Source organism: Erythranthe guttata, chromosome 13 (genome assembly GCF_056151865.1).
Source record: "Erythranthe guttata isolate IM_541 chromosome 13, IM_541, whole genome shotgun sequence".
NCBI lineage: Eukaryota > Viridiplantae > Streptophyta > Magnoliopsida > Lamiales > Phrymaceae > Erythranthe > Erythranthe guttata.
In genome coordinates, this window is record NC_142545.1 from 2,164,222 (window position 1) to 2,187,995 (window position 23,774).

The 23,774-nt window shown below is 34.9% G+C and overlaps 3 protein-coding genes across 3 annotated transcripts; 2 read left to right on the forward strand and 1 right to left on the reverse strand.

Moving 5' to 3' along the window:
- Positions 1 to 4,708: 4,708 nt before the first annotated feature.
- LOC148765611 (Wound-responsive family protein) lies at positions 4,709 to 5,404 on the forward strand. Its single transcript, XM_088827545.1, has one exon. It carries the CDS (start codon positions 4,828 to 4,830, stop codon positions 5,116 to 5,118), a length of 291 nt encoding a protein of 96 aa, XP_088683671.1. The 5' UTR covers positions 4,709 to 4,827; the 3' UTR covers positions 5,119 to 5,404.
- An 8,663-nt stretch (positions 5,405 to 14,067) lies between these two features.
- On the forward strand, positions 14,068 to 19,285 carry LOC105972074 (Tetratricopeptide repeat (TPR)-like superfamily protein). The gene is made up of 4 exons (XM_012997005.2): positions 14,068 to 15,392; positions 16,274 to 16,410; positions 17,256 to 17,508; positions 18,756 to 19,285. The coding sequence occupies exon 1, from the start codon at positions 14,322 to 14,324 to the stop codon at positions 15,330 to 15,332; it is 1,011 nt and encodes a 336-aa protein (XP_012852459.2). The 5' UTR covers positions 14,068 to 14,321; the 3' UTR covers positions 15,333 to 15,392; positions 16,274 to 16,410; positions 17,256 to 17,508; positions 18,756 to 19,285.
- Positions 16,036 to 21,814, reverse strand: LOC105972072 (external alternative NAD(P)H-ubiquinone oxidoreductase B4, mitochondrial). Its single transcript, XM_012997004.2, has 10 exons — positions 21,510 to 21,814; positions 20,242 to 20,503; positions 19,034 to 19,240; positions 18,695 to 18,945; positions 18,401 to 18,620; positions 18,159 to 18,263; positions 17,248 to 17,505; positions 16,998 to 17,119; positions 16,483 to 16,602; positions 16,036 to 16,378 (listed from the first exon to the last, which is right to left on the reverse strand). The coding sequence occupies exons 1-10, from the start codon at positions 21,599 to 21,601 to the stop codon at positions 16,291 to 16,293; spliced, it is 1,725 nt and encodes a 574-aa protein (XP_012852458.2). The 5' UTR covers positions 21,602 to 21,814; the 3' UTR covers positions 16,036 to 16,290.
- Between the last annotated feature and the right edge of the window lie 1,960 nt (positions 21,815 to 23,774).

Genomic DNA, 23,774 nt, shown 5'->3' on the forward strand with positions numbered 1-23,774 from the left:
TTTCGTCATTTTACCTAAAAATATCATATGTGGTGAAATTGAAAGTACCACGGACTCAATTAAACTTAATTGGAAACTTTCACAAATTTGAAATTAATTGAAACTTTGTGGCTTCATCTTCCATGGGATCAAAACACCCACCGCCTGGGCCCGATGAACAAAGGGGAGCTGCCGTTGGAGAATTCTGCCGGGGGGGGTGGGGGGGGGGGGGAGGCTGCCGTTGGAGAATTCCCCAAACACCTTGTTGTTGATGAGCAGAAGCACCAACAAAGAGACAACCGGTGAGAATTACTGGAGCAGCAAGTCACTTCTCAATTCAAGTATCCACGCCCATGCCCACTTCAATTCCACCACTTCAAATCCGTCGCTCTCTAGGGGTTTAATCTTCGATTTGGGCCCTGACAATTCGTGGGAAAGCGTTGAAATCGGTTCGCCGGTCGTGAAAAGATACCTCAGCGACGAGGAAGGACAGTGGTACATGCTGTACCACATGCTATCTGGCGAGAATCCGAAATCCGATTCAATCGCTTTCGGGGTTGGGTTCTTCGTCTCTCTCATCCATGGCGAATTTCAGCATATTGATGTTGTTGTTCTTCATCTCTGTGTTGGAGATTTTTTTGCTCCATTTTGAAACAGGCGTGCGGCAGTGGATGTTTTGATCCCATGGAAGATGAAGCCATAAAGCTTCAATTAATTTTGAATTTGTGAAAGTTTCAAATTAAGTTCAATTGAGTCCTTGGTACTTTCAATTTTACCTTCTTATGATATTTTCAGGTAAAAAGACGAAAAAACTCTTGTACTTTCGCATGTGCATCGCGTGTGCGTTGAAAAATGAGAAGATTCGCCGGAATATTCCCCTTTGGTGGTTATGTGAATCAAAAAACTGAGTTTGGGTGTGCGCTTGCAACTTTTTTTAGTTAAGGTGGCAAAGTGCAAAAACAGGCAAAGTCAGGGGGCGAAATACTATTAACCCTATTTTGTTTATGTTAACTGTTATTGTTAAAGAACCTAATAATATTCGTGGAATGTTCAAGAATAAATTTAAATTCAAAACATTTGCCTTTTTATTTATATTTTATAGGAAATGTTATTGTATTATAATCTTATTATTAAACTTTTATTATGTTATTAGGATATATGCATGTAACATGATGGAGATATAACTATGTTTAAATATCTTTTAATATATACTTTGAGTATTTATAAATAAGGGTAAATTACACCCACACCCCTAGGATATGCTAAAATAACTTTAAGGTCCCAGTGGTATCGACAATTACACTCACCCCCCGAAACATAGTTAGAAACTCTAATGAGATAATGCATTGGATACGTTATTCCGATAAGAGTTCTAACGGACTATAACTTTAAGCTAGTGGTGGAAACCACATAGAGTTAGGGGGTGACATGGCTCCCCCAACATTTCTTAAAGAGTAAAATTCGTCTTGCACCATGTACTATGCGATATGTATCATTTACCCTCTGAAGTATATGAAACATCAAACACCCCCCTGCCGCTAGGCTTTTTCTAATTCCGTCAGTCAAACCCTTTGACCGACTATTGCAAAGAAATGTTGGCTTTTTTTTTTACGGAAATACCCCAAAAATTTCTATATATAGGTTGCTTCGTTTTGACAAATGTTCACCGAATTTTTCACTTTTTTCAGTCCTTTTTTTTCACTTTATTTATTATTATTTTTTGAACATTTTCAGCCATTTTCTTATAAAAAAAACTGAAAAGTCGAATAAATTAGAATGAAGCTTTGCTGATTATGAATGTAAATCCCACAAAAAATAAAACTATAAAAGAAACCCTAAAATTGGAATAAAACCATATGAAAGAATTGCAAATTAAAAACAAAGTTTTTCATATTATAATGGAAAAAATCACTGAAAAAGAAAACCGAAAATCCCTAAAGTCAAATTCTAAAATTGACAAATAGCCCTAATTTGAACGAATGCTAAAAATCGTCAACAATCCACAAAAATATATGCAAAAATTAGGGATTATATCAAACGTAAAACATGGTAAAAGAGTCATTGCAGACTCAAGTTTAGCACCGTAAAAAGTTTAACCTTTGACCGTTAAAAAGGGGGGTGTTTGATGTTTTCTATACATCAGGGGGCAAATGATACCTTTCACATAGTACAGGGGTGCAAAATGAATTTTACCCTTTCTTAAATCACTCATAACTCTTTATTGTCTCCACCACTTCCTGAAACTAATAGTCCGTTAGAACTCTATCGGAATAACGTATCCAATGTTAATATCGCATTAGAGTTTCTAATTATGTTTCAGAGGTGTGAGTGTAATTATCGATACTACATGGACCTTAAAGTTATATTAGCATACTTCATGAGTGTAGGTATAATTTACCCTATAAATAATATCCTATAATATATTATATCAAAATTTAAAAATTGATTTATCACCGATTAATCGTGAATCGGTGCCTAACTCTCTCGAGCTCCTATTTCCAGTTTTTACAACTTTTGATAGTATGTAAGCTCAACTGCAGAACACAGACAAGACAAGAAGAAGAAAAGACAAAGGTTCAGAAAAAAAAAAAAAAAAAAAAAAAAAAAAAAAAAAAAAAAAAAAAAAACGAAAGGGCAGATACATGAATGAAACCTGCCCGAGAATTCAGTGTCACGTGAATTCCCCATGGGCAGCCACGAGCCATCAAAGCCCCAATATGATGGTGTGAGCCAATTAGCTCATGGGCACTGCCACGTGTTCAAATATTGCAAGATGTGAGGGCCACTAATGTTAAGCCATTGGAAATGTAAAATTTGGTTAACTCTAACATAGGGGCAAATTACACCCAACCTCTGACCTAAAAAAAACTCCTCTTATTTGCATAATTATAGCCACTCATGTTACAAAAAAAAAAACATTTTCAGGTGGTAAAATATTTAGAGGTGTTCGTTTGATAAAATCGTGTCGAAATTTCGGTACGTAAGTTAAATTTCTATATTGTTTATTGTACGGTATATAAATAAAAAACTGAATATCTGACGGCTCAAGCTCGACTCTTACACCCCTACGTGTGACAAACTTAATTTAGCAAGGTCCCGTTTGGTTGGTTGCCAAGATAAGCCATGATTAACTAAATAGTTGGGCTTAATTTGATGTTTGGCATCCCCAATAAATTGCCGGATCGACCCACCAAAATATATAATCATGGCTTATGTTACTTTATCTTGGCTTATCTTACTTTATCTCGGCTTATCTTGCCTTCTAATGAGTTTTTTTTTTGACCTTATAAGTTCCAATAAAATAATTGAGTTTCATTATATTATTTAATCTTATCTTGGCTAATTCTAACCTGGACCAAAGGAGATTAGAACTTGGACTAGATGGTCATTGAACTTCATTCTTACTGCATTGTTCATTTGTTTAACCCCATTAAACGACAAACTCCTTTTGTCTTTGTGTTCTTATAGTAATAGTTTTGCTGTTACCCAAGGAAATAACAGATTATTTATAATGGAGTTAAAGTGGGACCCACATAAAAGAAGGTAAATGGACAAATAATTGAATAACCAAGTGGCAGCTCGTTGGGCGCACTGAGATGAGTCACTGTATTCTTTCGGATAAGAACAACTATTTTTTTTTTAATTCGATCGTTGCGTTTTATTTTTTTCGTTTTCTCGTGTAATTATCACTAGTACCTACTATCTCGCGAAACGATATCTTAAAGCATGCGCACGAGTTTAATTTGCGGAACCTACTAGACACTAAAAAGAAGATAGGTAAATAGCACGTAGCCCCATTTGTGGTTACAAGCTTTTGCAAAATGATCTCTTATACTTTTAGTGTCAGTACATAATTTTTCATGGTTAATGGAGATAATTTTCGTTAGTTTTTTCGTCAAATTTAACCGTCAGTGTCAAACGTCAAAGTATTTTTTTGACAGATAACTCTCTTGTGCTTTCATATAATTTACAGATGACCACCTTGAAGTTTGACAAACACGGTGAAGTTTAACGGAAAAACTAACTAAAGCTAATCTTAAACCGCAAAGGAATTATGTGTTGTTATTACAATCACGGAGACCATCTGCAAAAGCTTGTAACCACAGGGTGGTTACATGCTATTTACCCAAAAAATGTTGGGGTTTCTATATGTATTACAATTTACAACTATGAGTTAAAACTTGCAATAAAAATTTGAAAATATTTATGTAAAACATTTTATAATTGAAAATTATGTAGTTTCGATTTCTCCATTTTTGTTCCGAAAAACTCACAAAAGAAGCAACTCCAATTAGCAATACTATCTACCACATCGCAACTCGGCTTTTAAAAAAACTTATCAAATGTTTAAAATATATTTTGCCAAACACATAACTGATAAGTTGTTACATCTTATTTTTAAAATAAGTTTGAAAGTTTTCATTTTAAGATCATTTTAAAAATTACAAAACACTATTAAAGAACTTATAAACTGTTAAAACTTAAATATCTAAAGAGCTAATTATCTTTAAACTTAAAAGACACCTCGAGTAATGATCAATGTATTCTCGAAACATCGTGTCCCACTGCAAGTTGCAATTATATTATCGTCAACGAAATCTTACGATATATAATATCAAAATATCTGTCCAGCTACGAAATAGTCCCCAAGTAAGGAGAAATTTACCATTTTACCCCCAAGCCCTCTATAAATAGATCTCATCACTCTTTCAGTTTACAGCCAACGAAGATACCCAACAAAATATCAACAATAGATACTTTTTTCGCAGTCTTTTTGTAGTAGGAAAAGAGATCAAGAAACCAAGTACTTCCAGAAATTAAAAAAAAAAAAGAAAAAAAAAAAGAAAAATGAGTTACATGAGCAGAATTTGGGCCGCCGCCAGCGTTGCCGTGGTGAACAGCCACTCCGACCAGGGTCAGAAGCTGAAAACGGGCGTCAAGTCCCTCAACCACGGCAAGAAACGCTTCTTCTCCGGTGGCGACGCCGCCGCCGATCTACGGCCTCTCTCCGGCGCTCTCAACTCCGAGTTGGGAGGGTTCCTCGGCGGCGGCGGCGGCGGCGGCACCGACGGCACGAGGCGGCAGTCTGAGGATTCTCTCCGCCAAGTGATGTACTTGAACTGCTGGGGCCCGAGCTAATCGAGAAACCCAGATTGCCCGGAGTGGCAAAGATGGTAATTTCGAAGTTTGGAGGTGACCGAGTTGACTCGGTTTGTTGATAGGGGTGGAGCTGAGTTAGTACAGTTGACTCGGGTTGTTGGCAGAACTGAGTTGTGATATTGGACTCGATTAGTATGGGCTGTCCTTTAAAACAGAGATGTAAATAGATGGAGGGCTCTAATGTAAATTCATGTAAATTGTATGAGACTTCCATTATCATTCCCTGAAAAGGAAAGGGCAATTAAGGAAATGAATTTGAAGCAAAGCCATTTTCTTGTATGATTTCTTCATCTCCCTTTTGCTTCTGTTGTAGTGAAATAGTAGATATATCATATATTATATTAATATGATGATATTCAATGAATAATGAAATTGATTATAAATATAACAATTAGTCCCAAATTTATTTCCATCCTTGAGTTTTGGTCACAAATTCAATATGGTCCCTCACATTCCAATATTCTTTAACTTCGTCCTTCCAGTTTTTCGGTTTAAATTTCGAATACAATTTGCCCAAATTACCCCTTTGAAAGAAACTCTCTGCATACAACCTTTCCACGGGATTCCGAACAAAGTTTTTAATTCTACTAGTATCTCACAAATAATATTTCAATCTTAATAATATAAAATTAATATAAGTTAAGATCTTGAATGAACAAAAAAATCAGTCCTAAAGCAAGTTGAAATTTTATAAACCGAATGCATAATTTATTCCGTTCGACATGTCTTTCAGTCCAAAATACTACTACTAATTAAAATTAATGGAATGAAAATGAGCCAATATACGATGACTCCCTGATGTAAGGTTTAATTATGAAAAAATCCATTTTGTTTGGGTAATTACAACCACTTCTCAACTACAAATCCTCTTGCACGTCCGTCCTTATGGTGTCAAATTCAATATAATCTTCTAGATTATGTGAAATGTTCTCTAGTTTGTACTCATTTTGTGCAAAATTGCATTTTCTGATGCATCACCATCTGATATTTACAAGCCAAGAGACACATCTTACGATCATCATATTTCAGAATGTGGTGCTCGGATGAAATAAAACGGGTACAAAGGGTACAATATTCCACATAATCTATAAGATTCCACTAAATTTAATACCGCAAGGGGTGGACGTGTAAGAAGATTCATAATTAGAGGAACTGGTTGTAATTATCCAAACATGAGGTAGTTTTGGTAATTTAATCTTACCTTAGTGGGTGACCGTAATAGGGTTTTTTGCAAAAACTACCCCTGTAAAATCTCTAATTGCTGAAAACGCCCCTATGTTAAAAAAATTAGCAAGGAACCCCCTATGTAACTTATTCAAAGCCAAAAAAGCCCCTAACAGGTTATCGTGCGCTACACTCGCCGTATGTGCGTCTGGGGTGCGTTTTCGAACCTGAAATAACCTAAATACCCTTTAGATTAGATGTTTTTATAATTACAAATTCATCCCAAAATTTTCTGCACCAAACTGAACTTTTTAATTCCTATTTTCAGAAATGCCATCTTCCTTTTCTGAATCTTTTTCCAGCAAAAACCATCAACCGAACCCATATCCTCAAGCTCATTTTTGTTGAAAATCCAGAAAAAATAAAAAGGGAAGAAGACATAGCCTTTTAGTCATTTTTTTCATGTAAAAGATCGGAAGGAAAAGTTTCGATTTTGACATCAACTTCACCATTCTTGATAACCCAAAACTTGGTATTCACCATTCTCGATAACCCAAAGCTCACTGCTGATGGAGAAGAGAGCCTTGGGGCAACGGCGCGAGCTATCAAGAATATGAATGTCTTTGTTGTTTCTTTAAGGAGAATTTGGCCGAATTTGTTCGATTTTGTGTGTCTAGTGTTATTTCTTTGGCAGAATTTGTTGTCAGAAGATGAGTAAAATGGAAGAGAAAATCAACTGGTTTGAAGTGGTGGTGCGGCGGCGGGTGTTGTGGTGCGGCGGCGGGTGTTGCATGAAAAGTTGCTGGGTTGGGATGAGGGGTCATAGGAAGAAGATAGAGTCCATTTTTTTTATTTTTTCTTTTATTTTTTTATATTAATTAATATTTTCTTTTATTTTGTTTGATCAAAATTAAAATATTAGTCAAAAATAAGTAGGGGCATTAGAGTCATTGCACGTAAGTCAACAACTATTTTTTAAATAAGGGGCTGTGTGCTTTTTAAAATAAAACATAGGGGGTTTTTTGTTAATTTTTAAAACATAAGGACTTTTTTAACAATTACAAATAACACAGGGGGGTCTGTGCTATTAGCTCGACCGTAATATATACTACTTTTATATTTCTGAGTGCTTTTCCATTTCAAATACTAAAATCTTCATTTATAATGTTTAGAGAAACTTTTCGATCAACATTTAGTATAATATAGTTAGATCTCTATAAATTAATACAGTCGGGATTAGCAAAATTTTATTAATTTAGAGAAATATTAAATTGTCGAACTATTAATATCATACTTTTTCGCCTAGTAGGGACCGGGACAAATTATTATTTAAGCGATGTTTTTAATTTATCGAGATTCTGCTGTACATAGAATATACGAAATGCCCATTTTCCATTTAATTATTTTGCCAAGTACTTAAAAGTTGAAGCAACTCGACATTCCAAAAGAGAAGAACATATAATCGAGCAAACGTCTAACAAATGCTTGATAGACAAGTAAGCTCGATCTTTATTCGCGAAAATTAAAATTACATATAGCGTTCACAAATTGATTATCAGACGGTAAAACCGTCAATGCAGAGCCATTGACCAATGAAGATTTTCTTGCAATCGAGATTTGGATTGATTGCACTGAAGAAATCCGAAGTGAGATTGAATGCCTTTGACACTGTGAAGCAAGAATCACCTGCTTCTGCTCCATAGGTCTGATCACATATCAAAGATGTTTCTCTCTCTGCTAAAGCACGCACACTCTTTGCTGCAATATTAATATATATATACATACATGGAAACCTTTTATTATACATAATTAGACTAAAAAAAAAAATATTCCATTGCAAAATTAGTGAAGAATTAGTGACTCATTGTAAATACTCCTTCAAAACTTTTAATCTACCATGGCACAATCAGTGGCGAGCCAGCATAGGGTCAGAGGGGCCAGCACCCCCTAACATTTTTCAAATCCCTATTATTTTATATAAAAATAAAAATAAAAAATCGTGCATAATGGCATTCACGGTCCCTCTATAATTATAATGCATTCGGTTCCTGAATTTAAAATCCTGGCTCTGCTAGTGATCACAATCTATCTTTAAAAATTCGCGCCGCTTAAAATAGTTTCTTTGCATATGTATATGTATGCAGATTAGAAAGATGGAAAATTCCGCAAAAGAAAAGAAAAAAAAGATCTTACATTTGGGAAGAACTCGACTTTCAGCCACGTGTACCATAAGAAGAGAAAACATTAGAAGCGCAACACAAAGAAAAATTGCAGCCTTACTGTTTGCCATCTAATATATATCTTACTTAAAACTGCGGGTGTGTGTATATTAAAATTCTGTTGTTCAATGATATATGTTTTTATTTTCTTGTTTGCGATCGATCGTATTTATAACAAGATAATTGGTTGTAATTACGAGGAAACCCGGCTGGCTTTCGCCTAGTTTACTCCAAAATCATGATTTGCATTGTCGAGCATAATTTTATTTAGTTCTTGTTTTCATCAATATATTTTTTTTTCACTTATGCACGAACTGTTTTAACTTTTACATAAATGAAATAGCGAAGGACATAATCAAGATCTATAGGGGTAAACAATGTAAAATATATATGTATATATTTTAATTTTTTAGCCTGCCAATTACATGATTTAATCCACTTACTTTTACGTACTCTCCTTAAGTCCACTTAATTCAAAGTCGCTCCACGTCTCAAAGCCCCCCTTTACGTCTGACGAGTCCTCATCTTCTAATTCCAACTTTGTTCTCGTTCTTTGAAAAATAAAAATAAAAACTTTGTTCTCTGCCATAGACGCACTAATGGCGGTTAAATTGCTATCCACTGGCGATCAAAAACACCGGCGATCAATTAACGTTTGACGTCTTCTCTTTATTTGATCTTAATTTTAATAATGAATATTAATTAGAAGTCATTTGTATAAATTTCATAATCGACTTGACATTCATGTTTCTTAGATTTTTATAGAAATTTAGCTTTTGCGATTCGCTTTGGCATTATCTTATGAAAATGGAGGAAAAAAATTCATATTAAATTTTCATCTTATATTTCCTTGATAGCAAAAAAAATTTCGGGGGTTCTGCCCCCGAACCCCTGATGTGTTTAAGCCCCCCCAAGAAAAAATTCCTGGCCTCACCAGTGGGGACAACATGCAAAAAAAATACAGTTTTTAAGGTGCAATGTGCAACAAGAATAACATTTTGAAGGAGAACATTCACTTTTAAAAAAAATTGAGTGGGTAAAGTGCAAAAAATGGAAATTTACTCGGGATAATGTGCAATTTGCCCTAAAAGTAATACAGGTGAATTTGGTTTTTTTTTTACAACACAAGGAAGATTTATCCTCAATTAACTAATTCATTCGTTTAAACTTCAAACTATTTTCTTATATTAAGTAATCCATCTATAATTTTTATTTATCAATTTGGTAGTGGAAATAATTAAAAAATTTAAATTGATTATTTTATGAATTTTTTATTTTTTTTTTTATAATGAATTAACGGAATCCGCAGCCAACTATATAGCTATGTATATTGGGCAAACCTACACTCTCATATAATAGTCTGCAAAACCATACGAGAGATGTAAATCACATTGGAGTAACCATATGTGACAAACTCCACCTAGCGATCGTTGGCAAGAAAATTCGAACTCAATTGACGCATGATCGCTTTCTCCGATGCTTACGATCTCTTAAATGACAAAATTAGTATTTAGTTGGTTATAGGAAGGTTGACCCTTATTTTCTGGTTGTGGTCCATATCAATATCGTTTCCCAACGAGTAATCTTAAAAATAAAATTCAACCAATAGTATTCGAAGAGAGTACTAAAAATATGGTTGTGGATAAGCTCGAATATTCGGCCTCATTTGTTTATCTGAACATGTCTTTGTCCCTAAAGTTGGGGGGAGAGAGAGACAGAGACACACTTTTAAAAATTAAGACCATCTCACACATTGTTTTGAGGAAAAACATCGGCCCTTCCGATTGTTTTCTAAGTCTAATCCCGGAACTGAATTTTTTTTTTTTTTTTTTTTTTTTTTTGCTAACGTAGGATTATATATAATTCTTGTAGATATTAAGTCACTCTAATTAAAGAATTATGGGTAAATTACACACACCCCCCTGAGGTAAGCTTAAATAACTGTAAGGTCCCTGTGGTATCGATAATTACACTCAGCCCCCTGAAACATAGTCAGAAACTCTAATGGGATAATGAATTGGATACGTTATTCCGATAGGGTTCTAACGGACTATTGGTTTCAGAAAGTGGTGGAGACAACAAAGAGCTATGGGTGATTTAAGAAATGTTCGGGAATGTTCGGGGAGCCATATCACCCCATAGCTCTTTGTTGTCTTCACCACTTTCTGAAACCAATAGTCCGTTAGAACCCTATCGGAATAACGTATCCAATTCATTATCCCATTAGAGTTTCTGACTACGTTTCAGGGGGCTAAGTGTAATTATCGATACCACAAGGACCTTACAGTTATTTAAGCTTACCTCAGGGGGGTGTGTGTAATTTACCCAAGAATTATTTCATCTATTTGTTAGGAAATATGTTAGGAAATTGGTGGATCCGTTCGTTGTGTTCCTCATTTCCGAATCCAACAATTCGAGATTTATTTTCCACATTCATCTGGATCCGGGGAATTCCACATGCATTGGGACTTATACGATCGCAACACGTTTTCACAAAAAAGATAGACGGTATGAAGTGTGAGTGTGTTTGACTCAGCGACGAGTCCAAAGATAGACGGATTAAAATTTAGGATTTTTTTGTTATTTTTTGTATAAAATAGGACGTAACCATAAAATACTAAAGAAAGAAAAAAAATAAATTTTTGGCATTAATTTGATTTTGGATGGGCTAAATAATAAAAATAGAGTAGATTAAACAAAAATATAGGTGTAATATAATAATAAAAAAAAAAAAAAAAAAAAATTGAGGGTGCGCTTAAGTCCGCCCTTGCCAAACAGTGGACTCACCCCTGATTTGAGTATTTATTCACATTTTGCACGATTTTTAGACAATTTTCATCTCAAATAATATGAGGCGAAAAAGCCTCATAAATTAAGGGCAAATTACGGCCACCCCCGAGTTATGGTTAAATTACGAAAACACCCCTCCTGTTTGGGTAATTACAGTCATCCTCTCAACTATGTATTATCTTACGAAAAGACCCCAGCAGAAATAAATTTAGGGATGTTAATTCCGTAGAAACCGAACAGAAATTTCGGTACTCCAACATTTCATATCGTTTACCGAACTAAATATACGATTTGGTTCGGTAAATAACCGAATTACATAAGTTTTATGTAAAAATATATAAAAAGAGGGAATGACTGTAATTACCCAAATAAGAGATGTTTTTTTTTTCATAATTTGGCAATACCTCAGAGTGGCCGTAATTTGCCCCGTAAATCAATTGTTTTCTAACCACTAGGAAAAGGAGATCGCGTGGAAAATTAAGATTTTCAAATAGCGGAAGAGCGAAAACAAAACCCAACATTGATTCAGATTCTCCATGTTCTTCGTTTACATCAATTCTTATTCATTCTCAGGTTTCTTCTATGGTTTATATTTTAACTCATATGAATTAAAGTAGTTATGTTTTCTAAGAGTAATATAGCTATTATAGATTTAGATAAATTGTTGTTAATTATTCAATTGTTGATCAATTGATTTGATTATATTATTTATTCAAATTTGGATTAATTCTTATTTATTTCTTCTATTTGGTTTGTCATGTACTTAAATTTCATTTTTCGCTCAATTAATTAAGAGTTGATCGGCAATAATATTCGAAAACTACTCGGTGTTCCCAAATTGTAATTATAAACTAATAATTAAGAAACGAACATTGTTAGCAAGTCACACTATTTGTACGGCACAAGCTACAAATGTATCGTGGAGCGAAGCGAAACCCCGCGGGCCCAATGCAGGAAAAGTTGCTATAAGTACTTCGTCACTTATCGATATATTCATCAAACCAGGGGCGAGTTCACCCCTTTGGGAGGGTGGACTCAAGCCCACCCTTAAATTACAAACTTTTCCTTATATTATACCTATATATCTATTAAGCCTACCCAAAATTCAAATTAATGCAAACAAAACTCTAATTATTATTAATTAGCCCACCCAAAATTCTAATTAATGCAAAAAAGCCCTTCTTTTTTTTTCTTCTTTTTTTTGTTCTTTTCTTCCTATTTTCTGTTTTTGTCACAAAAAAGTCCTAAATTTTTTTCGGGGCGCTGCCCCCGTACCCTCGAAAATTTAAGCCCACCCTGTATTACATTCCTGGACTCGCCACTGCATCAAACTATCATTTTTCACAGCAGAAATTAAAGATTAATTATCAGCAGCTACAGTTAATCAAATCATTAATCAATTAATTATGGCTCAGATTATTACCAAAACCTTGTACTTCAAGTTGGTTCTTATCCTCAGTCTTCTTGCCATGATATCTATTTCTCAAGGCATAAACATCGGCAGTAAGTATTATATTTGTTATTATTTAGCCTTGTTTAATTTAATAAACCTCTATATAATAAATAAATAAATTCTTTTTTTTTGTGTGTGTGTGTGTGTGTTGACAGTTGGAGTTGGAAGTGAAGATTCAACAGCAGCATGCAACAGTGTGCATGGAGCAGTGACCGGTGAAACTTGCTCAACCGTTGCAACTGAATTCAATTTATCTCTCCAAGCCTTTATTAATATCAACCCAAATATCAATTGCGACGCAATCTTCGTCGGACAATGGCTTTGTGTCGATGGTTCAGCCTAAACTAAAATTACCAAGGAAAATCACATTTTGATCGATCACTAATAAATTATATTTCCGGCATTCAAGTCACTGTTTTCTTTTGTTTTTTGTTTTTTTTTTTTGTTATGTAGTTCGAAACAATAATAATGTGTCTGCTGATCGTTTGTAACGAATCGTGATCACTGTCAAAGTGTCAATGAAAATTTCGATATTTTTTCGTTAGTAAGGATTATAACGTGGTTTACAGTAATTAACCTGTCAAGCAACCACAACTTTCTTAGTCAATGTCCATTTTTTGATGAAATATAATTTAGGGATTATTAGGGAGTTATCCCTAATAGGTCAAAAATTTCATAATGGTTTTCGATAAGTTTCAAATAATTCTTACTTTAATAGTTCCAAAACTCTGGCTTTCCGTGATTAATGGATTTCAAATTTTGACATTTCATTATTAAATCCACTATTGTGGATTGTGGATTTTGACATTTCCATTCATTAAATTCACTATTTATAGTGAATAAGTTATTTTTATAATGAACTTTATGTTAATTTCATAATGGTTTTCGGTAAATTCAAATAATCCGTACTTTTAGTTAATAGTTTCAAATTCTTGCTTTTAGGGATTATTGGATTTCAAAATTTTGATTTCAAAAAATAATAGGAGTCTGCACGGGTCGGTACGGTTCAATTTTTGCAATAAACCAAACACGTACAGATAATATCACTTTTTCATATTTTAAGGACCGAACATGTCGGTTTTTTCCGGTTCGGTGTTAATCGGTTCTTCGGTTTTCGGTTAACGATTTTGATATCAATTCGGTTTATTTTTTGTATCGGTTTCATCTATCGGTTCTCTCGATTCAACATAAAACCGATATTTAATTAACGGTGAATTTAGACTTTCACTACATTTATTTGAGAAAATTAACAAATAACTCAAAATTAACTAATAAAAAACAGGTGACGGTCCAAAATTAATTAATAAAACACGTGTCACATGTCCAAAACTAAACAATCCCCATTTTTTTTTTCTTCTCTTCTCCTTTGCCTTCTAATTCCTCGCCGCCACCTCCACCTCCAGCGCCAACGCCACCGCCGCCGCCACCGCCGCGTCGGCGCCACCAGGTATTTATCGGATATTTGATTATTGAGTGTGGTGGGTCGAATTAGCCAGTGAAATAGTTACTCTGATTTTATTGCTTTGCCGATCAATCAACTCTCATAAACAAAACAAATGTCTACATCTCCGGTTCAAAGATTTATGAAGTACATCCCCATTAGAGTATCTAGGGTTTCGATTAATTCAATTCTGAAACCATTTTCGACAAAACCTTCAGTTGAAGAAACCCTTAACCAAATCCTTGCTTCTGATGTTTCTAGAGAAGAAATATGTATCGATTATATCCGTACCCTCTGCTCCGCCGGAAATCTTCTAGAAGCTTCTAGATTACCCCAGATTCTACGCAGTAACCACATTTTCATCGGCCCTCGTGCGTACAATTACCTTCTGGAAGATGCCGGTAGAAACAACGACATCGAAACGCTCTCCCGAATTTTCAAGGATCTCCTTGTTTCTTATGGTTCTATAGAATCGAACTCGTATCTTATCTTTGCTAGGGCTTTCGGAAAGCGTGACGACCCTTCCGCATTACTGAATTTCGTAAGAGAAGTTTGCGGAATGGAATCGAGGGTAGTAATTTTGAACAGGGTTATATTCGCTTTGGGGAAATGTGGATACGTTCACCACGCGTTGATGGTGTTCGATAAAATGCCGACTCTGGATTGCGAACCGGACTTGGTCACGTACAACACCGTTTTGGCGATCTTGGGTCGTCTCGGCAGAGTCGATGAAATGCTGCGTGTGTTTGATGTTATGAAATCGGTCGATCTTATTCCGGATATTTTCACGTATAATACCGTATTGAATAGTCTGCGGAAAATGGGTAGATTGGATTTGTGCTTGGTTCATTTCAAGGAGATGACTGTGAGAGGAATTCAACCTGATTTGTTGACTTTTAAAGATTTGATCGAGAGCTTAGGCAGATCGGGAAACATTGTTGAAGCCATGAAAGTGTTTGATTACATGAAATGTAAGGGGATTGTTCCTTCGATTTATATCTACCGAGCGCTGGTTTTCAGTTTGAAGAAGATGGGAAAAATGGAGTCGGCTTTAAAGTTGTCTATGGAGATGAATAAACTCCCTCGAAACTTCGTTCCGAGAGATTTCCGATACAAGAACGGATAGTGCATAATGCTATAATTTGCCGAGCCTCTTTATTCAGAAACGAAGAGCTTCCGGTGCCGGGTAAATTGTTTAACGAGTATCTCGTCTTCTTGTTGTAGAGTTTACGTTGACTTTGATTTTTTTATGGATTAAACATTGGTTTCAAGAATTGATCTAAAAGTTACAATGTATTGTTTTTGACAAGAACCTTATAGTAGTTGATCTAAAAGTTACAATGTATTGTTGGTTAAATTACGGTCACTCCTGAGATAAGGTTAAATTACGAAAAACCCCCTCTTGTTTAGGTAATTACAACGAACCCCCAACTATGAATCTTCTTACACGTCCAGTCGTATACTTCTTACACGTCCAGTCGTATACTGTCAAATCCAACAGAATCTTCCAGTGGAATGTTCTCTAGTTTGTACTCGTTTTGTGCAAAGATGCAGTTTTTGATGCACCACAATCTGATATTTACAAGCCAAGAGACACATCTTATGATCATCTTATTTCAAAGTGTGAAGCGCAAATAGGGTATAACGGGTACAAACTGGAGAATATTCAACATAATCTATTTCAAAGTGTGAAGCTCGAATAGGATAAAACGGGTACAAACTGGAGAATATTTTGACACCGCAATGTTGAACGCGTAAGAAGATTCGTAGTTGAGGGGTGGTTGTAATTACACAAACATGAAGGATGTCTGTTAGGGCATATAACATAGTTGCTAAACATTTGTATGCATTGATTGGAGAAAAAAACTTCAAAAAATAAGATAAAAAACCTTATGCACCAAATCTCTATATCTTAGTAAAACAACTACCGGAAATTCTTTAACTGAACATAATAAATCCTACATTAAAATTTATGAACTACGGTTCAACGAAGTTTTGTGCTGTCAAGTAGCATACTGAAGGTAAATGGCATGAGAAAATTCTTTTCCTTAAAAACTCGATGTGCAGGGGATCAGATTTTTGACTCAGATTCTGCTCGAGTCCCTACCGAATACGAAACGCCTTCCCCAGTCGGAGATAACCAACATTCTTGTGCGCCAGCTCACTAGCTTACTGCATTGTTAAGGGGCAATATTTCGGACAATGTAAGTATGATTAAACTATATACACATTTATTTTATTTTATTTATTTTTGTGCGGAGATAGTTTGTTGTTACCTGACATAGACGGAGTACCATAGCCACTGTGTGCTGTGACCTATTGAAACCCAGTCGCCGGGGAGCTGAGCCGCAGTTTGTTCTCCACCCAATGGAGCAAATTGCCCAAAATGTTGGTACCTTCGATCACCATGCAGTCAAAATTTTATATATACTTTTTGGAAAAAATAATCGGAAATTTTAGAATATTTTCAGAAATTTAATTAAATACACAACTAGAACAAAATTTCTTTTTCCAAAATCGGAACTTTTTGGATTTCGTTCCAGTCTCTTTTTGTTTATTTTTGGATTCCACATCATAAATCAAGAACTTATCGTAGTATTACAACATTTAAACATCTATAAATTAATACAGTCGGGACTAGGGAAATTCTATTAATTCAGCGAATCATTAAATTATCAAGTTAATAATTTAACACGTTTTCACCGCCGAGAGAAACTATTATTTAATCGAGGTTATTAATTTATCGAGTATTAAGTTATCGAGGTTCTACTACTGTATATTAGCTCTGTACCTGAATGGATGAAAACGATGCCTTCCTGTTGCTCGGAACCTCAATGGACCTTCCGGATTCTTCTCACATGCATCCATTTTATCGAAACACTCAGCCAGATATTCCCCTTGTTGTGCAGCCACCTAATAAAACAAGATTAAAAAAATTAAAAAATTACGAGTTTTTTTTATAATTTTTTTTAATAGTATAATATTGTAGGCCAAAATCCGATGAATCTGTTTTTTTAATTTTTTTTTTTTTGTTGTATTACCTGTGCAGTTGCGGGGAGATTTTTCATCTGCGAATCGACTTCGGAAAGTGCGAGCTTGAATTTCTCAATGTCCAGCTCATCGTCTCCTTGTGAATTTTTTAGGAGATTATTGAAGTTCTTAAGCTGCTTCTTCTTCAGATGAATTGCCACCTGTGGGTACCTCTCGCATATGTCGTTTATCACTTCCTTAAAATCGTCAACCTTAAGTCGACCCGTGTTTTTCTTGTCTGCTTTGTTGAAGATGGCCGAAATATCCTCCTGGTAATATTATATCCGAAATTCAGTCCCCCCGTTTTTTTTATCAAGTAACGAACAAAAATACTATGGGTAAAATACACGTAGTGCCCTGAGGTTAGGTTATATTACAACTAAACCCCTTCAAGTTTGGAAAGTTACATATACATTCCTTCAGGTTTGGTTCCAGCCAACAATTTACTACCTGAGAACGGTGATCTCAACGAAAAAATGATTGTGATTCTCTTTTTATCAATTTTTATCATCATTTTTATCCTTTTAGACTTCATTTAAATAAAAATAAAAAAATATCGAAAAATACAAGTCCAAACCAATCGGAATTGAAATTCAATCGTTTTTGCGAAAAGAAATGACGACTCTCTCCCTGGCCCTTAGACAGTAGTTTTTTTAAAATAAAAAAATAAAATAAAAATAAGCATTATGGTTATGATAAAATTGTCAATTGGTGCATTTTGGTTGGGTTTATGGATGGAACAAAACCTCAAGGGAGATAAAATATGTAATTTTCGAAACATGAGGGGTCTGGGTGTAACTTGTCGTAACCTCAGGGGAGGTGGATGTAATTTACCCAAATATTAATCTACATTGTGTCGAAACTTATAATGTGTAATGAAATCTTGAAATAATTCGAAAAGGAAAAAAAAGAAAGAACATACCATGACTCTACGTTGATTTATCGTGGCACAATCACCTAAAGCGTAGATGTCGTCGCATCCTTCAACCCTAAGCCATTCATCAGTTGCTAAAACTCTCCTGTTTGTCTGAATTCCAAGAGAGAGATTAAGAAACACGTATTATTTAAAAGCTATAAAATATGTCTTAAGAGAGAGAGAGAGAGAGAGAGAGAGAGAGAGAGAGAGAGAGAGAGAGAGAGAGAGAGAGAGAGAGAGAGAGAGACCTGTCCAATTTGCTTCATGAAATCCATGACAACGGGTCGAGTTCCTATACCGGTGGACCAGACAACCATTCCATACGGTATAGATACAGTTTGTCCAGTGGCTCTCTCTTTAGTACATATCTCCTTTTCACTAACCTTTGTCACCATCGAACCAACTTTCAAGTTTATACCGTCCCTCTGGAACTTCTCTTCCGCAAAAACCGTAATCCTCTTGTCAAACCTGTGCAACAAAAATACAATTTTAAAAATAAAATAAAAAATCTCGTAGACGAATATAATTAAAAAAAAAATTACATGTTCAAAATGTGATCGCCAGCTTCGAGAAGAGTGATTTTGACGTGTTCTTTGAGTGCAGGATAAAGTTTGGCCAAATCCTCGATCACATAATCGTGAAGCTCTGCGGCAAACTCAACCCCTGTGGGCCCACCTCCAACCACAACAAAGTGAAGAATCCTCTTCCTTTCCTCTTCAGTTATACTCGGAAGACTTGCCCTCTCGAAACAGTCGATCACAGATCTTCGAATTCTCTGTGCATCCTCTATTTCCTGAAAAGAAGAAAAAAATACATTTTTATTTTATTATTTTGTTATAATAGATCAAGCCGTAGAAGCGATTCTTGTTATTTTTTTTAACCTTGAGAAAATGTGCATGCTCAACGACGCCAGGGGTATTAAAGGTATTGACACGAGCACCCATTGCTATAACGAGATAGTCATAATCGACTGTGAATTCTTCGGTCCCGCCTAAATTGGTGTCCTGTGTGGATTTGCAGTGTACCTTCTTGTTTACCGTGTCGATTTTGTAGCACTCGGCTTCTTTGAATTGAACATCAAACTTTTTCTGCAATTATCGTAAAGAATGATTGATTTAACATGAGTTAGTGCAGTGTGTTTGATGTTCTATAGTTTCCTTCAATTTTGATAATGATATGAAATAGTGTTTAAAATAAAGTATACTAAGGTGGTGTTTGCAAAAGTTTTTGAAAAGTGATTCTGATTGTTTTTTGACTCAAAAGCACTTGTAAAGCGTTTGCAAACAACTTCTGCTGCTACTTCTCCTAAACATGAGCTGTTTCAAAGCTAAAATATATAAAATACCCCGGGACCAACTTCTCTTAAAATAAGTTGCTGAGAGTTTGCAAACACACGCAACTTTTAAAAATAAGCATTTATTGTTAACTTAACTTACAGTCACCAATTTCTATTTTTCTAAAAAGCTTTTACAAGCAGAGCGACAAAACTTATTAAATAGTGACAACATTTTAATCATAAAGTATGAAAAATGTTATAACAAAGTTTGTCTACAACAAAAGAATATTCGATATAATGACAATCTTGCAAACACACGCAACTTTTAAAAATAAGCATTTATTGTTAACTTAACTTACAGTCACCAATTTCTATTTTTCTAAAAAGCTTTTACAAACAGAGCGACAAAACTTATTAAATAGTGACAACATTTTAATCATAAAGTATGAAAAATGTTATAACAAAGTTTGTCTACAACAAAAGAATATTCGATATAATGACAATCAAACTTAAATCGATGACAACAAAAGAAATCACAAGTGGCAAAGCCCAAAATATTGTCGCGTAATATAAGCATTAACAAGAATATTCGATATTTGTCATCATAGTTATATGTCACTAATGTTACACTTTCTTGAAATTGTATTATGATTATTTGGATTCGATAGCACAATTACGCAGAAGGATTTCAAATGACTATAATTCAAATTGCGAGAGACCTAAGTATTCAAAAACGTAATTCAATAATGAAAAAAATCGAAACAAACTCAAGGATGTTGTAATTATTTCAATTCTATCTTTGTACAAACGTACCTTTCGGACAATGTTACGGATCGGCTCGACGATGCTTCGTGCTTCGACGGTGCCATTAGTAACGCTAGGCAACAAAGGAGTGAAAGCAAAGTAGTTTCTCGGAGAGACAACCTCAATTTCATACGAAGGATCTGTCAAGTTTTTAAGGAAGCTTGTCCCGGCCCAACCTGTTCCGAGAACAACAACTTTCTTCTTCTTCACGTCAACTTGACTTGCATCGGCAAATGCACTGCTGTTTGAGATTGCAAGTAGCCCTCCACCACTGCACAAATATTTCGAAAATATTAAGAATAGTAACAAAATTTTGAAAATTGAAGCTCCCAAATAAAAATTACTAAAATGAAAATAAAATTTCCTGAAATTAATTACCTGAAAAACTTTTGCAATAAACTAATCAGAAGAAAATTTATCTAAAACCATTAGAAACAATATCAACATAAACTAATGGGGACGGCTAAAACAAATACCGTTTCTTTCTCATTTCAATACCACCAACATAAAAAATAAAAAAATAAATAGGTAATGACATTATTACCCTTAATGAAAATCAATACCACACATATTTTATGTGTGGTATTGATTTTCATTAAGGGTAATAATGTCATAACCTATTTATTTTTTTATTTTTTATGTTGGCGGTATTGAAGTGAGAAAAAACGGTAAGCTGCTCCGCTCCCTATACTAATCCAACGTTGGTACAAATTTTTCATGTCTTGTAATTTTTTTTTGGAGAAAAAATAGCCTAATAATATTGTAAGACGAATCGAACATGTATTCACAAGCCAATTAAAGCTCCTAAATATAAAATTAAAAAAAAAAATCTGAACTTACTTGACCGATTTTTTTTATTAAATCTAAATGAGAAGAAATCGATCCAAAACAGTTAAAAACAACGATAATAAAGTCGATCCGAATCATGACAAAACAATATCAACATAAACTAATTAAATCTTATTGTGTTTTTTTTTTCTTCTTATTGGTTTTTTTAGAAATAAATAGCCTACAAATATTGCAAGACTAATCGAATACGGTTAACGAGCCAAAAATGACTTGCGAGTTTATGTGTAGATCTACAGTGTAATACTATTCAATGTGTTTTATCAGATGTAGCATCTACAAACAAGACTGTAATAAAAACAGTACAAAAAACAATTATTGTCTCAAAACCTAAATAGCCCGGAAAACATAAGACGAATCGAAACCGTATAAACAAACCGAAAATTAATACAAAAATGGCAAAATTAACAAGTGGAGAAGAAATATTAAACCTGACGGTTGTAATAACAAGCAATTTATAGAGACGAGGGTTGCTGCTGTAAGCATTTGAAGCTCTCTGGTAAAATTGTCTGAAAGCACTCATTATTGCAATAATATTATTATTGCAAAAACAAAATACAAACCCTAGTTCAGAAAAACTTTCACACTTTCATATATATATATACTTTTATTTCTAGACGGCGGCGAATGTATACTGTATTGAAGTTTTCTGGGCGTTACATGGGAAGTAATAATGAATTGAATTATTTATTTTTTTTAGGTCTAGAAGGGCAGCTATTTTTGGGGTGAAAATTATGTGGAGTAGCAGTCACGTTAACGAGGTTTTTTGGGGGTGGACACGTGTACGTTTGTGGAGGGTTGGTTTTCTATTTGTGGGGAGAAAAAGTTGTTTGATGGCCGTGGGATTCGGGTCTTCGCTGTGAAGAGACTTTCATCGGACGGGTGTCCACGTCCGTTGGAATATCAAGAGGTCTCATTTTTTGGAAATCATAATTTTTTAATGAAAAATTAAAAATACGTAACTACTCTTAGCTTTGTTCAAAAAAATTCCGAGAAACCAAAAACAGCCTTCCATTAAATTATGGTAGGAAATTGGAACATAATTTTTTAATTCCGTCGATTGAGACACAAATATTTTTTATTTATTTTCGGAGAAATTTTTCCATTTTGATTTCCGAAAGTTCCCGATTTCCATTTTTTCCTTTTTTCTTTTTTTAATACAATTGAATACACTAGATTCCAATTTTCAATTCAATTTTCGATTTCAAAATATATATTTTCTGAAAATTCCGGGTTTTTATCGAAAGTAACACTTATAAATTATAATATCATTTGGGATATATTACAACCAGCCAGTTTGCTATAATAAGTTTAAGGTCTTTGTTCTGTTGATAATTATACAAGCTCCCCCTAAAACCAATGGAACATTAGAAACCCTAACGTCGGTAGTGGTTGAATTATGAATACCACAGGAACTTTAAATTCATTATATCATATCTCGGTGGGTTAATCTAATATTTTGAATAATTTTAAATAATAAAAAATTCTAATTTTTAGACCATTTCTTTATAGTCGTTAGAGCCCTAGAGGTGGGTAATTGTGATGAATGAACAAAAAAATTGGTCCAATTTTTATTTATTTTTTAAAATTATTAGAGTCCCATCAGTTAAAACATGAAGCTTGAAATTTAATTAAAAACACTTAATCATGTATGCTATAATAACTTGAAGTAAAAATTGGACACTTTTTTCATTCATTAGAATTATTGTTAGTCCTTAGACGAAGACATTGGATATGACGGCTGAGTCATGGTCGAGAAATGGATGTTGAGTGAAGGTTGGCATAAGACAATCACACATCAGCCAATGAGTATGGTCGAGTGTTGGGTAATCATTTGGGGTGTTTGTTCGAGAAAGCAAGGAACGACTTGGTTTTGTCTGAACAACAGGCTGCACGGGAGAAAAAAATCTTGTGGAAAGAAACCTCTGTGATATTTGGTATCAGAGCCCAGTTCATGGGTTCTGAACGTGTTGCCAGTCGGTATAGCTGAAGAAGATTCATGATCTTTCACTAATCCAAATCCTAATGATGTTAGAGATGGATACAAGGTTGAAACGTATTGAAGCCCTGGTTGGGCAACTCTGGATCCACCAATCTTGCAATGGCTTGTTGAAGGGCAGCGAGAGTTCGGCCGTTTGGCAAGATCGCTGGATGATCTGCCCATATTTGTGGAGAGCAGACTTCTGTCCGTTGCCTCTTTGATGTTGTTGAGACAAAGCTTGAAAGCATGCTTACGAACTTGATGGTGCTGAAAAGGGCAATTCGAAATGAGGCACCAAGTTATGAGGGCAGAACGTCGGGGTCCAAGGTTCATGTGCTGGAACCGACTGCGTTTCATGGTGTCCGCAGTGCCAAGGAAGTTGATAACTTCGTGTGGGATATGGAGATGTACTTCGAGACACAAAGGTTCTGGATCGCGAGAAGGTGGCCATCACAAATATGTATCGATCTAGTGGGTGATGCACATTTGGGGTGGGGTGCTCGTTTGTTAGACGCTGTGAGGGCCAACCAAGTGAAAGATTGAGACTTGGGATGCGCTCAAAAGGGAATTGAAAGAGCAATTCCTTCCTTGCAACGTTGACCGAATTTCAAGGGAATCCCTAGACAGTTGAAGCGTAAAGGAACTGTGAGTGGATATGTCAAGGATTTCAAGGGAATCCCTTAGAAGTTTCCTTTCTTGATTGGTGTTGGAATCG